The sequence below is a fragment of the Salminus brasiliensis genome, chromosome 24, assembly GCF_030463535.1.
Source record: "Salminus brasiliensis chromosome 24, fSalBra1.hap2, whole genome shotgun sequence".
Classification (NCBI taxonomy): domain Eukaryota; kingdom Metazoa; phylum Chordata; class Actinopteri; order Characiformes; family Bryconidae; genus Salminus; species Salminus brasiliensis.
In genome coordinates this window covers 18,009,816-18,026,122 of record NC_132901.1, presented here as the reverse complement: position 1 = coordinate 18,026,122, position 16,307 = coordinate 18,009,816, and the positions used below count along the sequence as shown (strand labels likewise).

Here is a 16,307-nt window from a genome sequence, read left to right as displayed (position 1 = left end):
TACCTACTAGTTATTCAGTATTTACTTTTTATTCAATAAATACTAATTGTTAAGTATCTACTACTTATTCAATAAGTAGTAATTATCTAGTACCTTCTAATTATTTAGCACCTATTAACTATTCAGTAACTACTTAATATTTAATATGTATTAGTTTCTACTGGTTAATCAGTATCTACTTTTTATTCAATATGTACTAATTGTTTAGTATCTACTAATTATTCAGTAACTACTCCATATTCAGTAAGTATTAGTTAATCAGTACCTACTAGCTATCTACTTGTTATTCAAATTCAATTACTAATAGTTTAGTATTTACTGATTATTCAGTACCTGCTCCATATTTCCACACTCCAATATTAGTTCATCGGTACCTACTAGTTATTCAGTATCTACTTGTTAGTACTAAGTATATAGTATCTACTCATTTTTTAGCACCTATTAATTTATTCAGTAACTACTCCATATTCAGTAAGTATTAATTAATTAGTACCTACTAGTTATTCAGTATCTACTAATTACTAACTATTCAACTACTGATTATTTTGAATCTACTTTAAAATAATATGAAACCTGTCCTTTAGTATTACTCACATACAGGCTTTAAGTGTTGAAGGGGTTCAATAGTGTTTGATGTTAGAGTTTCAGAACCTTTCATATCCGTATATGAAAACTCAAACATCAAAAGCAGCCACTTTTGAATGCATCATGTTTGCTTCCATAGACTCTCCTACTCAGCATGTCATCCCAGGCTCCACCCAGTCACACTAAAGTTATGACCAGTGATTCAGGCCAGGCGTGTGGAATATGTGTATGTGGCCATAGAGGCCGTAGAGAAGGTAGTGGGAGATGCCTGAGTTTGTGTGAGTGTACTCAATGGACTAAATGCACTTTTACGAGGCTGTAGCGGTAATCAAACAGGAAAGGGTGTGAAAGAGTGTGAACGCTACCTGGAGCTGAAATCCCAGTACAGTGGACAAGGCAGGAAGACCCTGTTCAATTCCCTACAATTAGTGGGAGGGGTCATGTGTAAACAGAAGCCGATACATTACCAGGAAACACAGCAACCTCGCAAACTGGCAAGCCTGGCTTTGTGCTGCTAGTGCATTTTTTGAACTGGTTTAAACTGGTTTAAACTGGTTTAAACAGATACACTAGATCCTCGTCCTTTCATTCCAGCAGGACCAAAACTAAATCAGCACCCAGTCCTCTACTGCCTACATGCTTAGTTTTTGATGTTGCAGTAATTGTCGTAATTCCCTTTACCGAGGCTCTGATTAGTCCTCTAGCGCCCCCTTCTGGCTTTATAGTTGAGTTTTGGCGTTTAGTTTAGTGAATGAATGGCAGTGTAGTTTGTGCATGACTCTAGAGAGAACAGTAAATCTGTCCTGCTTACTCACGTTGCTTTCTCTGCTCCAAAGTGGCTCAGCTCAGTCGGCACTGCAACAGCAGTTTTCGCAGAGAAAAACGATTCAGAAATAAAGAAGCTATTGGCCGTTCATGCTGAGAACGTCCAGTCCTGTTCACCAGCACGTCCATAGCAAGTATGAACATTCACCTCCCCATAAATATATATAGAGTCCTGTGAGGAAAATAGGACAACCACACACACTCTGCTTGCCTGGCCCCTGTATAGAAGTATAGCCAGTAGAATAGGACTCAGTAGAATAAAACCATGCCATGTGTGGCCTAGAGGGGTATAAAGCAGTGAAACTGTGGCTCAGGTGGGGCAGTGGTGGCTCAACAGTTAGAGCACCGGGACATTGGCGGCAGGGTTGGGGCTTCGATACATGAGCTGTTGGGCAAGGGCAAGGTCTTTCACCCTCTCTGCTCCCCAGGCCCCTCAGCAAGGGCTGCCCACAGCTCCGGGGCATGTGTGTCCACTTTCACTGTGTGTGTTCGCTCACTAGTGTGTATGTTTGTGTTCACTGCACGATGGGTTTAAAGCTGTTTCTGACACAAGTTGTGAATATGGTTGTCTTGTCTTAGAATAATGGCACTCAATCCAATACTGTTGGGGAGTTGGGAATGAGGTAGGATAGACTGTTCGACATCATGACCTCACTATCAATCTTGTAGATGAATGCAATCAAATTCTCATAGCAGTGCTTAAAAATCTAGTAGAAAGTCTTTCCTGGACAGCAGAGACAGTTAGTCCCACAAAGGCAGGATAAACTCTTTATTAGTACCCTTGATTTCGGAAGAAATGATGATTGAGCAGGTGTCCCAATACTTTTGTCCATTTAGTGTGTCCACTGCAGAACATAGAACCCTGAGAGTTCGTGTGCTCGTGTTGAGGAGAGCATTTTTGCGGAGTATTGGAGAAATTAATGTGTGTGTGTGTGTGTGTGTGTGTAGGATGAGCCGACAACAGGAATGGATCCAAAAGCACGCAGATTCCTGTGGGACTGTATCCTCAGTGTGATCAAAGAGGGACGCTCCGTCATCCTCACCTCACACAGGTGTGTCTCATCACACACACACACACACACACACACACACACACAAACACACACACACACTCATTTAGCACAGGTGCCTCTCATTACAGTCTATCTACATGTGATAAAACATTAATTCTTAATCTTTAATTGTAACAAAGCTTTTCCTCTAGGTCACGCTCTTTGGCAGCATGTGTGTGTGTGTCTGTTAACTTGTGTGTGTGTGTGTGTGTGTGTTTCCTGACGTGATCACTTTATCTCTTTCTGCATGCAGACGCAACCTAGAACCCTAATCGTCCATAACCACACCAGGTGTTCTCAACAATGTTCCATTTAACAATTTCACCATGCATTGTGTGTGTATATACACACACACACACACACACACACACACACACACACACACACAAAAACACACACTGTCATTAGTAATGCTTTAGTAATCTTCTGTCTGTGTGGCTACACTTCGTAAATCATACAGAATGGTGTGATATAGTGTTTGTGTATGTGAGTGTGAGTGATGTGCTGCTGAAGCACAGTGCTGGACATGCTTTTATTGATGTTTTAAATAATCACACACACACACACACACCTCTCGCTCTTTCTCTCTTACTCTCTCTCTCTCTCTCTTGCTCACTTTCTCTCTTTCAGTATGGAGGAGTGTGAGGCTCTTTGCACTCGAATGGCGATCATGGTCAACGGGCAGTTTAAGTGTCTGGGCAGCATTCAGCACCTCAAGAGCAGGTATATATTTGTGTGTGTGTGTGTGTGTGTGTTGCCTGTTCTGCTATCTATCTATCTATCTATTTATATATATATATATATATATATATATATATATATATATATATATATATATATGTGTGTGTGTGTGTTTGTGTGTGTGTGTGTGTGTGTGTGTGTGCACATATATGTGTTTATCTGCACAGAGCTAACACTCTTAAATATGGTGAGTGTGTTTGTTTGGTCTGAACTGGAGAGAAGAGATGAATGCATGACTAAGTGCCTCCCTCTCTCTCTCTCGCTCTCTCACTTTTACACTTTATGCTTTTTTACACTCGTATTGTCAAAGCATTGCAATCATACACATATTATACAAAACAAATTAAATCTATATAAAAAAATATACTATATACTGTTCTGCCATAGCAGAATATTATGACCACTTACCCAATAGTGGAAATAGTTTCACTCAACGTAGTCTTCATTCCCCTCTGGCATCAGTGGTCCACAGGACACCTTTGTTTTGCTGTTGGAAGTAGTCCATTTTCTGTACTTTTACTACGACAGCTCTAGAACATCCCATAAAGTTGGCGGTTTCCAAGATGCTACCACTCTTCTCCCACTGTCACAGTCATAGCCGAATATTATGATCACCCCTGGTTTGGAATGAACATGGCCCAGGGTTTGCTGCATGTGTAAATAAGCAAGCACGCTAGTCAGTTGTCGCAGAGTGAAAATCCATCGGCATAGGCAAAGCATGTTAGGTGACTGATGGCGGAAAACACTAACTTTGTGGGATGTTATAGACCGCTGTAGAAAAGTGATGCCCCACAGGTCATAGATGTCAGAAGGGAACGATGATGACGACGCAAGTGGTACAGAGCAATTGATGCGCCACATGTGTGGAGAAGTTAATCTCTATAATGAACACCTTCCATCACCTAATACACTAATAATGCTATGACGTCTCGCTAGTGTCATTTAAGCCAAGGGGTTTATTGCCAATATTAGATAGATTGTCATAATATTTTGATGTGTGTATATATACCTACCTTCCCTGTTCTCCCTCTCTCTTTTGTCTCTGTCTCCTTCTCTTGTACTCTGGTGGCTGGTGGTTTCCTAAAGTTATTAAACCCATGCATTCCTTAGGCCAGTAATACTGAGGGGCAGTTCTCTCAATGGGAGCCTTACAGAGAGTCTTTCTCAACAGCTGTAAAACTGCACTCTACCAGAGCTGTCTTCAGCTTGTCATTTCCATGATCTGAAAGCAAGGTCTCGTTTCACTCAACGTGGATAGCAAATCTCTCTGTTCCTGAAGGTGTGCGGCCTTCATGGAGGCTCCTGTACAAAAGTCCTTGCTCAAACTTTCAGTCTGGCGACCTTCAGTGGGTGTGCAGTCTCACTAATGATGCGGTGTCTAGATTTAACCATGCTGTTCTTCTACTTCACATCTTCTGGATGTTTTCAGATTCAGATTTGAAAACATCCACTGGCGTTCTGTTCATCAACCTCCGTGCTGTGGGTTAGAATGGATGTGGAGCAGATCGAGAAGCTCTTAATGGGAAAAGCAAACTGACAGCTAAAGCAGTTACTGTTCTCAGAACGAGGAAATGAACACCCCAGAGTCCAGACCTCAATGTCACTAAATGTGTTTGGCAGGGCTTGGATAGTGGAAAGAAGAACATGCTCCAACTTCTAAGACATCTGAGAACTTCTAGGACACTCCCTCCATCATCCAACTCCACTCTTGCTACAGATCTGCAAACATCCAGAGGTGTTTCTGCCATTCCTTTAACTTTGAGAAGACAACACAACGCTGTAGGTCTGAAAGGACGAGGAGCTGATTGAGGAGATCCTACTGAGACACAAAAGAAGAAATCTGAAGCTGTGTCTGTTCTCAGGACAATGCATTGACCAGTCCAGACCTCAACATCATTGAATGTGTTTGGGATGACTTGGATAGTGTGAGGGAGAAAATGCTCCCACTTCTGAAACTGAACTTTGGAGGTGTGGAAAGATCTGCTGCAGATTTCTTAATTTCCCAATTTTAGCTGAGCCAGTTAACCCACCCACTCATTAGGACTCCGGCCATCACTTGCAATGCTCCAGACACACAACGAGGGAGAGGACAAGCACATGCCTTCTCTGATACATGTGCAGCATCACTGAGCATCACAATGTGAGTGATGAGTGAATAGAGCACCATCTACCCACGCAGAGAGAGCATGGCCAGTTGTGCTCTCTCACGCTCCGGCTGCTGATGGCGAGGAAATCTGTGACATGCAAAACGAAACTAAAAGCTTCCTCGAGCCCCTCTATACTTGGGGGTAAAACCATGGAAAACTCTTTCTACAGCATATGATGGAATATTTACCCGCATGTTGATTTGCACAGGATTAATATAACCTGAGGTTATTTTTACGACTAGTTTAACAGAATGTAAAAGATGCTGGAATCTTTACTGATGCAGGAGTGTGCAGTCGGCAAATTTCCCATGGGACAAAAATCACTGAGAAACTCCGGTAATAATGACTTTACCTCACTTCCCCAAGGAAAACCAATCCCATCCGAATAGGGCTTTACTCTGCTGAGCCCCTCAGATCCTCCCTGCTGCAGATGTCTGTAGAAACAGAGAAAGAGAATCTCATGAGAAGAATGGAAGCTGCTTTTAAGGTATAGGATGGACTCATTAAACACGGGAACATCTAATATATTTAGTTTTTGAGGCTTCTGTGAAATGTTCCCCTTTTCTTTTAAAGCTGGAAAATGAAGAACAGCCTGTAATTAATGGCTGTTTTAACTGGGAATGAAGGACATAAGGTGAGCTCTTCTATCTGTTGAGGAAGGAACAGTACAACAAAGAGCTGCAGGAGACAATAAGTGCAAAAAGTACTGGTAGATGTGTTTATTGTTGGAAGAAGCAGCAGGAACGGAGGGTAATGAGTGCGTGATTGTGTCAAGTGGGAGGACGTTATAATGCTCCGGCGCTACAGCGCGGCGCTTTAGCAGGTGGCATGCGGTGGAGAAGGAAGTGGGGACGAATTTGTAGCGTAACGATATTTTTCATTACCCCCTCCTGTCAAAACAGGGTTGATGTGTGTGTGTGTGTGTGTGTGTGTGTGTGTGTGTGTGTGTGTCTCGCGGCAGGGGCTGCTGGAACATTCCGTCACCCTGCCATTCTTGTGTATCCCACTAACCCTCCCCTCCTCCCCTTATTACATCACCTTATCTTTTCTCTCTCTCTCTCTCTCTCTCTCTCTCTCTCTCGTTCTCTCTATTTCTCTTGCTCTCTCTCTCTCTCTCTCTCTCTCTCTCTCTCTCTCTCTCTCTCTCTCTCACCCTTATGCTCTCACTCCCTTTCTTTCACTGCTTGATTCTGCTGCCACCTTTAGGATGGTGCCTGCCTGTTAAAGTGAGGCAATGTACGGTTTTCTTACTGTGACTTTCAGATTGACACACACTGCATGTCCAAATGTTTGTGGACACCCCTTCTAATGAATGCACTCACACAGCTTGTCTAGTCCCTGTAGAGAAGTACTCTCTGAGGCAGATAAACATGAGAAGGGATAGAAGGGTATGAAGCCCTCCACCATTGAGCTGGAACGATGGTTGGTGCCCAATACAGTACATTTGGGATGTGCTTAGGAGATGGGAATGAGGTGGGGTGGTGATTATCCAACATCCTGACCTTACAAATGCTGTTGACACTAAATACAATCAAATCCTCAGAGCAAAGCTTCAAAATCTAAAAAAAACAAAAAAAAAAAAACGCTGTCTTTCCTGGACAGCAGAGACAGTTACTCCAACAAAAGCAGGACCAACTCTTTTTAATACCCTTGATTTTTTATTTTTGAAGAAACACTGAAAGTGTCCCAATACTTTTGCCCATACAGTGTATGTAAATGACCTCAACTCTGATTGTCTGCCATGTATTGTACCTCAATCACTCAACAAGCAGCCTGGTCTCAAATACTTCTTACGCCTAGAGGTTAAACGGGCGTGGCTAAAGTGCTGTAAGCTAATGCGTTGGCTTTTGTGACATCAGAAAAAGAGCAAATTTAAAAACGGCCTGATTTCCATATACAGACTGTGATGATTGTATGGAGTGAGCAGCACATTTAAATCTAAAAAAAAAGAGTTTACATACAACACCATAGTCCTATTTTTATAAATGAGGTTTTCCACAATAAAAGACCCTTTAAAGGGCTGTTCAACTAGAAACCCTACCTCTCACAAGCTATTTAGCTGATAAATGATGATGTCCAACAAATATCATCTTCCACAGATAAAACAAGCAAGCCATAGATATCCATCCAGGTGCATTAGTGCACAGTAGCAGATTCAGTGTTGACAGCATTTGCCCCATACTCTCATTGGCTTTTCCTTCAGTCGGACTTAGCACTCTCCCCCCTGCAGAGAAGTGACCTAGTTGTAGCTGACCATACTGCGTTTTGCCTGCCGGGCGGTCCTCTGCCGTCCGGGTATGACTGGTTGGTGATGGAGTGCATTGAGTGGTTGAATCTCCTCTGTGCGACAGGTCACTTTTAGAAAGCGTTGGAGGCGTATTCTAGGAAAAGACTGTAGCTTTAGGCGTCCTGTATGGTGTCGCCATGTTTTATGTCCATAAAGGAGTGTTACATCTTCATGGCCTGGTTCACTGCAGACTTCGTCTGAAGACAGCTTTTGCTGCTCATATCCCCGTCTTACAAGAGTCGACTATGCTTTTTTTACTGTGCTGTGCAGATAGAAGCAGTCTTCAGAGGATGTTTCCACATCATTGATAGTATGTTCAGATTGTAAATGTAAAGCCTGAGGTGGTAAAAACATCCGGATGAAGAGAGTGACTGCGTTTTAAAACCTTAGCAGATGTTTACACTTTGTTCTAAAGCTTAAATTTAAAAAGTTCAGTTTCTAACCATGCTGTCTGCTTCTGCACAGAACCACTAGGTAGAAAACTAAAGGCAGTAGAACTTAAAGATTAAAACTAATAAACAAGAATGGTCCCAGCTTACACCCTTGCAGCACTCCACTTCAACAAAACCTCTTTGGATGGCCCCTCAGTCATCCCATCTTGTCAAACAAAAAATCCTTAATTTCTTTTGGCAGTCAAGCTGCAAGATCACATCGTTTTAGGGAGGTGAGAATCATTTTAAATTGGTTGACGATTGCAGAAGGCATTGACTACTGGACCCTAATCCAGACACCTGAAACCTGAAGCAAGAAGACCTTAGCGGACCCCAATCATGATGCTTTAAGAATCAATTCTACGTGAAATCTCTAAATAGAGAAGGTCATAATATATAGCCAAACCTCAGATTCAGACCATGTTTCTAGCTCTGGGCTTTTCGTACAGGTCCACTGGGTGCATAAAAAAGTGAACACTGTTAAACAGAAGCGGTCCTAACAGACACCCTTGGAGCACACCACACTGAAAATTGTCACACTGTTCATCCCTCGTCCTTTGTCCATCACTTCTTTGTCGAAACAAATGTTATTAAATTTTCAATGGAGGTGTCTGCATATTTGGAAGGGCCCTCAATGGCCAGGACAGGTTCTTCCCACTGCTTAAGGCACTGATCTAGGCAGGCAACTTTTTGAAATCCATTTACACATTCTAGTAGCAGAATGTGAGGGCATTGTTTGATGTTAGTAAAGTGATCTGTGCCTCCACAGCTTTCCAGCACTTCCAAAAAAAGGATAATCCTCAGTCCACCACCACAATGAATTGGACAGGACATCTTCTGTAGATCTGAAATTGCAAAAGGCTCAAAAACGGCCTGGATTCCATTTATATGAAGTGTGTTCTTCGCTCAACACCTTTGAGGAGAAGCGATGGATGGCTTGCTGGAAGCTGGGAGTGCTCCAGGGGATTTATTGTTCTTGAGAAGCCTAGACGACACTTCAAAGTGGGCGAGTGGGAGGTCTAGGCCCAGGATGGCGCGGCGGGCCGATAGCTTCCTCAGGGCTGAGCTGCTATCTGGGTTTGGATGGTTTGGAAGGGCTTTTTGAAGTGTTCGCTCCACCTCTACACTATTTGGCCCTTTATTAGACAAGATCCATGTGCACTTCTGAGGGGAAAGAGAGTGCTTTTTGGGTCAGGGGTAGTTTTTGCAAACATCACAGGCAATGTGCATACAACTGTATTTATCTCAATATCCTGTTTGGCCAACTAACCACCTCCCTCACACTCCCTCTTTGTCCCTGTCTTTCTCTTTCTCAGTTTCTTTACCTCTGACCCACAAGCTCTCTTGCCCTCATACGCTTACACTGACACTCACGCCGCTTTAAATGTCATAGAAAGGCAGAGGAGTCTCTCGAGACTGTGTCGGATTCTGAGTCATCTTAATGAATCACTCCATAAACATAAACGCTTTTATGGCCCCGCCTCCATCAGCCGCTAAGTAAACACGAATACAGAGGCCGTCCAGTAAAAACTCCCCATAAGCCTGTCTTTCACCAATCAAATCACTCTTTTACCGCACTCTCGTCGCTCAGAGCAGACATTAGAGCCCTTCCTTTGCTCGGCCCACTGTTCCAGCCGCCGCATCGCCCCTTTGTTTTATCAGGAGGAGTGGCGGAAAGCTGCAAAGTGCTTTAATGCAGTTCACTAGTGCTGAGTACAGGGGAAGCATTTTATATGATCATCTAAAGTTTGGACCATTCTGCGGACATTCACTTTGGGGAGGCTGTTAAATCAGAACGCTCTTTACACAATACACTTTGATATGGACCCACACACTGACACACACACACACACTCATACCTGCTTCAGTGATGACTGGCCTGCTAGATTAGAGTCTCCACCCGTTGTAACCTTAGGACCCCTGACCTTACTCTCTGGAGCATGAGTGAACGACCTTCACCACAACCACAGTTTTTGTTTTTTGAAAGAGAGAGAGAGGGAGAGAGAGAGAAGGACATCATTTTAGAGAGGTCAGACTCATTTGAAATCGGCTGACAGCAGCAGACATTGACTACCGCAGCTCAGCCCTGAAACACGACCTTAGGAGACCCCAATCGCGCAACGGCTTAAAAATCAATTCTGTCTTTGTGTTTTTTAAAATCGATAAACAGATTAGTTATAAATTCATTTGCGTACGACTCACATGGAACGCATGTAAATGCACAACACAAGCATTCAGCTATACCTAGCAATATGCCATAATGTGCATGAAACGGCATAAGCAAAGAGGCGCTGAATACTGGACCCTACTGCAGTGACCTAAAACCTGAAGCAAGACTTTAGAGGACAATGCTTTAAGATTCAATCCTTCTTACAATCTCTAAATAGGGTAGGTCATAATCAATATCCGTATACTTGAAGATGACCAAAGCTCATGTTTCTAGCTTTGGGTTTTTTATACAGGTGCATTGGGTCTATTAAATAAGTGAACACTGTTAAACAGAAGAGGTCCTAACGTCAGACTCTATTCATCACCCCTTGGTCAAACAATTGTTATGTAATTTAATTCTGCAGTAAAGCCTCAGAGGTCGCTGTGTACTTGAAAGGGCCCACAATGACCAGGCCAGGGTCTTCTCACTACCTTAAGGGGACTACCTTACATGATTTGACAGTTTGCATTAGGTGTGGGAATCTCTAGGCATCTCACAATATGCAAATGAGCTCTGTTCTCTCATTGGCAGCCCAGTATTGTGATCTATTCAAAAGGCAGTCCGGCTGGAAACACTCCTTATATCTGGTACTAATGTACCGGCGTATATAAAAATGAGTGATATGGCCCCTTTAAACCCCACACACATAGGCTGGTTTTACAAAGCTAGGACGTCTCCGGTTATTAGCATAAACTAGCGTGCCTGTCTGCTTGTGACGATGCCGCTAATACCCGTCACTTAAAGCCGTCGCTTACAGAAACACTGCTGTTTCCTGGAAGGTTAATAAAAAATAAGAGCTGAGGTTGCAGAAAGCATATGGTTTGTAGTTTGAAGTGGAGAATTAGCGCTAACGTGCTTTCTTGTCTGAAACGATTAGCAACAATATTTGGCGCTCCTGTGGGGCAGAACAAAAGCCAGCGTGCAGATAAAGAAATCCCTGAATATGGATGATAATGAGGATGTGAGTGGTGCTGAATTAAAACAGGAAAAGTCACTTTGCCACTAAAACCCTGGAGCCATCGCCCAGTCACTGGAGCAGCTACGTGCTAACTCCTCTGCATTAAAAGCTACTGACACACACACACACACACACACACACACACACAGGGCACTGCCTAATAGGTCTTGCTTCCTCTAGCATAACACTCTAACTGTTCCTAACACATATCTCAATGAGTAAATAAAACATTAGGGGATTAATTAAGCAGAAAACAGCAGGTCTTGAGAGCTCTAATGACAAAATAACAAGAGGGGCACAGTTCCCCCACCACAGCTTAACATCTCCACACACACTCGCACAAAAGGCTTCACACCAATCAGCCATAACATGATCCCCACCTGCCTAATATTGAGTTGGCCCCCCTTGTGCCACAACAACAGATCTAACCATTCAAGGCATGAACTACACAGGACATCTGAAGGTGTCCTGTGGGGTCTGGCACCAAGACGTCATCAGCAGATCTTTCATGGATCACATCAATGAGCCTTACATGTCCATGGCCCTGGTTGACAGCGGCTGTCTAGTCTTGGAGCACTTTTGGTTGGTACTGACCACCGCATACCAGGAAATCCCCACAAGACCTGCCTGATGTTTTGGAGATGTTCTGACCCAGTCGTCTAGCCATCACAGTTTTTCCTGCTTTTAACACCTTCATCATTTTCAGAAACAAACAGTTCACTCGCTGCCTAATATGTAGATCCCAACCCTTGCAGATGCGACTGTAGATGAAGATAATCAAAAGAAGTTTTTTTTTTTAACTTCACCTGTAAGTGGTACTAATGTTAAGGCTGTTGTTGGTGTGTATTCCCCAGGGGTCGCAAGTTGAATCCAGAGCCATGCTGCTTTGTCATCAGCGACTGGAGTCCAAGAGAGCACAATTGGCTCTCTTGGATTCCATGTGGGTAGATGGTGCTTTTTCCCCTTATCACTTGTGAAGTGTTGTGGGTTAACTGGCAGTGCCAAATTGAGAAAAAATGGGAAAATGGTCAAACAATTAGTAATATTAAATAATAGCAATAATAATAATTATATTAATAATAATTCATTTAAATTTGTCTCATTTTTCAGGCTATTATTGGTTTTACCAAAAAACAAGTAAACGCTTAGTGTATGACTGTCTATATTCCACTCTTTGTGCTTTGTATTGGCTCAAATAGCTGTTTAGAGCTCTGGGTTATTGATCAGAGGGTTGTGGGTTCAATACTCAGATCCATTAAGCTCACACTGTTGGACCTGTGACCAAGGCCCTTAACATCTATGCTCCAGGGGGCGCTGTAGCATGTCTTACTGGACGCTCTGACCCTGGCTTTCTAAGCAAAGAGAATAATTCATTGTACTATAACGCCGAAGGGTCCAAAAACTGTATATTGAACTGAATCGTGATGAAATTTGATTCACTGATTTATTTTCTGAATTATTCATTGAATCAAATCATTGGAAGGTCAGAGATGATGTAAAGCCCTACACATTACAGCTTATAAACACACACACACACACAAACACAGATGGAATATGGAAAGACAGTATTTGGTACAGTAATCACGAATAACAGAAGTGCTTGTAGAGATGCTAATATTAGCTGTATGCTCACTGTGCCATTTCTGAACAGTCTGTTTTTCAGTAGATCCTCCACAGCGCACATACTCGCACAGATGTTTGGCATAATTTGGTTGAATTGCTCTGATGTGTGATTAAAAGGGTGTGAGAGTGTGTGTGTGCGTGTATATGTGTGTGTGTGGGAGAGAGAGAGAGAGAGAGAGATGTTTGTGTTGTGCTTAGGTTGTTTGGCTGCTGAGTGAATATAATGAGCGTGTGTTTATATGGGTGAATTAATCATGCAACTTTATTATGATGATAGTGTGTGTGTGTGTGTGTGTGTGTGTGTGTGTGTGTGTGCGCACGTGATCTTATGAGTCTGTCTCTGGCGTGTGCGTGTATGTGGCTGTCTGTCAATCTGTGCGTAAGTGTGTGGGTGCATTCTTAGAAGCTATGAGGTCAGTTTTGGGGGGTATTTGTGGCCTAAAGGTTAGAGACCAGGAGGTTGGCAGGAGGTGGGGTCAGGGGAGGGGGGAGTAAAGGAACATGGCTGAGGTGCCCTTGCACAAAGAACCTACCCCTCAATTGCTCCTCAATTGCTGTATTAATGATGTCTGGTGTGTGATGTGTGTGTGTGTGTGTGTGTGTGTGTGTGTGTGTGTGCGTGCGCAGGTTTGGTGATGGGTACACAGTGATAGCGCGTGTGCAGGGTGGTCCGACTGATTTGGGAGCTGTGGAGGAGTTTGTGGGTCGCTCTTTTCCCGGCAGCATCCTGAAGGAGAAACACCACAACACACTGCAGTACCAGATCCCACACACAGAGGGCGCTCTCTCGCACATCTTCAACCAGTTCAGCAAAAACCAGCATGCTTTGGGAGTGGAGGATTATTCTGTCTCACAGACTACACTGGATCAGGTAAAACAAACACACACACACACACACACACACACACTCACACACAAACACACAATACAAACTCTGCATTATTACCCTTGATTTCAAAGGCAGCTCTGGAGGAGCAGGTGTCTACAAACTTTTGGACACCATATGGACAAAAGTTTTTGGACACCTGCTTATTCATTGTTTCTTCTGAAATCATAGGTATTATAAATAGTTAATCCTGCCTTTGTTGAAATAACTGTCTCTACTGTCCAGGGAAGGCTTTCTAATAGATCATTGCTGTGAGGATTTGATTGAATATCAGTCTTAAAGGCACAGTAACAAAACAAGAGTGTTTAACTCTAAATGTGTTTTGGTAAATAAACCCACTCATATGTTATAAGTTTAACATGGGCCCTTTAATGCTAAAGTAGTTTAGTACCCCCAACCCCAACACACACACACATACACACACACACACACACACACACACACACACACACACAGCTCTGTTACAGATGTAAATGTGCATTTAACTGATATGGCAAGAACAGCCACGGCACAAATCAAGCTCGAGATTTTGTTTTATTTACTTTGGGGTGTGTGTGTGTGCGCGTGTGTGTGTGTGTGTGTCCTGCCGCAAGCTCCAAAAGGTCAGTTGTCCTCTCATCTTTGGAGGGAAAGGGACTGCAGAGATAACAATAAGAAAAGAAAAACGGAAAGAGAGAAACACACACACACACAATCACACTGATAAACACACCACCAGTACTGGCTAGTGGTGAATTTCTAAATTGTTTACCAGACAAAATTTTTTAAAGAGCAGAAATAATGGGCTGTGTAACTCTGTGACTGTGTATGTGTATGCGTGTGTATGTGTGTGTGTCTGTATGTGTGTGTGTGTGTGTGTGCGCGCGCTGGGGTTAATTGCAGTGTCTCTGTCCTTCCACACGCTGTTCTGCCTCAGTGCTCATCCAATAAACACTACAAAATCTAAACACTCATTAATCTGAATGTCTCACAGACTTCACACACACAGCCGTCATTCTCTCTCTGTCACACACACACACACACACACACAAACACACATTCATGAGTTCATGAGTGGCAGAACTGAACACAAAGGTGATCTTCAGACTTTCAGGGATAAGATGAGAAAATATCTGACTTGGGTCACTCTCTCTTTCTCTCTCTCTCTCTCTCTCTCTCTCCCCCTCCCTGTCTCTCTCTCTCTCTCTCTCTCTCTCTCTCTCTCACTCTCCCCCTCCCTGTCTCTCTCTCTCTCTCTCTCTCTATATATATATATATATATATATATATATATATATATATATATGTCTGTCTATCTATTTCTCTCACTATGTCTTTCTCTTTGTCTCCATGTCTGTCTCTCTGTTTCTCTCTGTCTCTTTCGGCATCCATCTTTGTATATCTCTCGATCTCTCTTTCTTTGTGTCTCTCTTGCTTTATGCCTGTCTCTCTCTCGCTCTTTGTCTGTGTCTATGTGTCTGTTTGTCTTTGTCTCTCTTTGTGTCTATCTCTGTGTATCTCTTAATCTCTTTTTCTTTGTCTCCCTCTTGCTCTATGCCTGTCTCTGTTTCTGTCTATATCTTTGTCTGTCTGTCTGTTTCTTACTTTCTTTCTCTCTTTCTATGTCCCTCTCTTGCTTTATGTCTCTCTCTCTCTCTCTCTCTCTCTCTCTCTCTCTCCCTGTCTCTATGTCTGTCTGTCTGTCTGTTTCTCACATTCTTTCACTCTGTCTCTCTCTCTCTCTTTGTCTCTCTGTTTATTTCTGTGTGCATCTCCCTCTATCCTATGTCTGTGTGTCTCTTTCTTTGTCTCTGTCTGTCTCTCTTTCTCTGTCTCTCTCTCGCTCTTTGTCTGTGTCTATGTGTCTGTTTGTCTCTGTCTCTCTTTGTGTCTATCTCTGTGTATCTCTTAATCTCTTTTTCTTTGTCTCCCTCTTGCTCTATGCCTGTCTCTGTTTCTGTCTATATCTTTGTCTGTCTGTCTGTTTCTTACTCTCTTTCTCTCTTTCTATGTCCCTCTCTTGCTTTATGTCTCTCTCTCTCTCTTTCTCTCTCTCTCTCTCTCTCTCTCTCTCTCTCTCTCTCTCTCTCTCTCTCTCTCTGTGTCCCTCTCTCTCTTTTGCTATGTCTCTCTCTTAGGTGTTTGTAAATTTTGCCCGGCAGCAGCACAATGTGGAGGACGGCATGTACGAGAACCCTGTGGATACAAGCGACGAGATACCGATGCAAAGATGCTGACACACACACACACACACCCACACAGCTTACGTGCACATAGTTAATCATCTCGAGGCCTTCTCCTTTGAGATGAAAAGAGAAGCGTTTTATATAGGAGCTCTCAGGAAATCTAGTTACTGTGATCAGTTTGAATGAATTTAATGATTATATAGATTTTATAATTCAGTTCTACACTTTTTATAAAGATTGTACTGGAGCTCAGTTTTTACATGAGAAATGTTAATGCACCTGTGCTCTGCTGGTAGGGCACAGTCTCTAGTCACGAATCATCTGATGTTTAAAGGGTCGCCAAAGTCAATCAGCCATAATATCACTTTTACATGGACCAGTTCACTCATTATCAAAGG

At 42.9% G+C, this 16,307-nt stretch overlaps 1 protein-coding gene across 1 annotated transcript in view; it reads left to right on the top strand.

The window, feature by feature from the left end:
• Nucleotides 1-16,073, top strand: part of LOC140547076 (phospholipid-transporting ATPase ABCA1-like) — a 237,774-nt gene extending 221,701 nt beyond the window's left edge. Inside the window, exons 46-49 of the mRNA XM_072670600.1 lie at nt 2,359-2,462; nt 3,093-3,185; nt 13,486-13,729; nt 15,862-16,073. Of these exons, the coding sequence (XP_072526701.1) occupies nt 2,359-2,462; nt 3,093-3,185; nt 13,486-13,729; nt 15,862-15,960 (540 nt within the window). The 3' untranslated portion in view covers nt 15,961-16,073. The remainder of the gene's footprint in view (nt 1-2,358; nt 2,463-3,092; nt 3,186-13,485; nt 13,730-15,861) is intronic.
• The last annotated feature ends 234 nt before the right edge of the window (nt 16,074-16,307 follow it).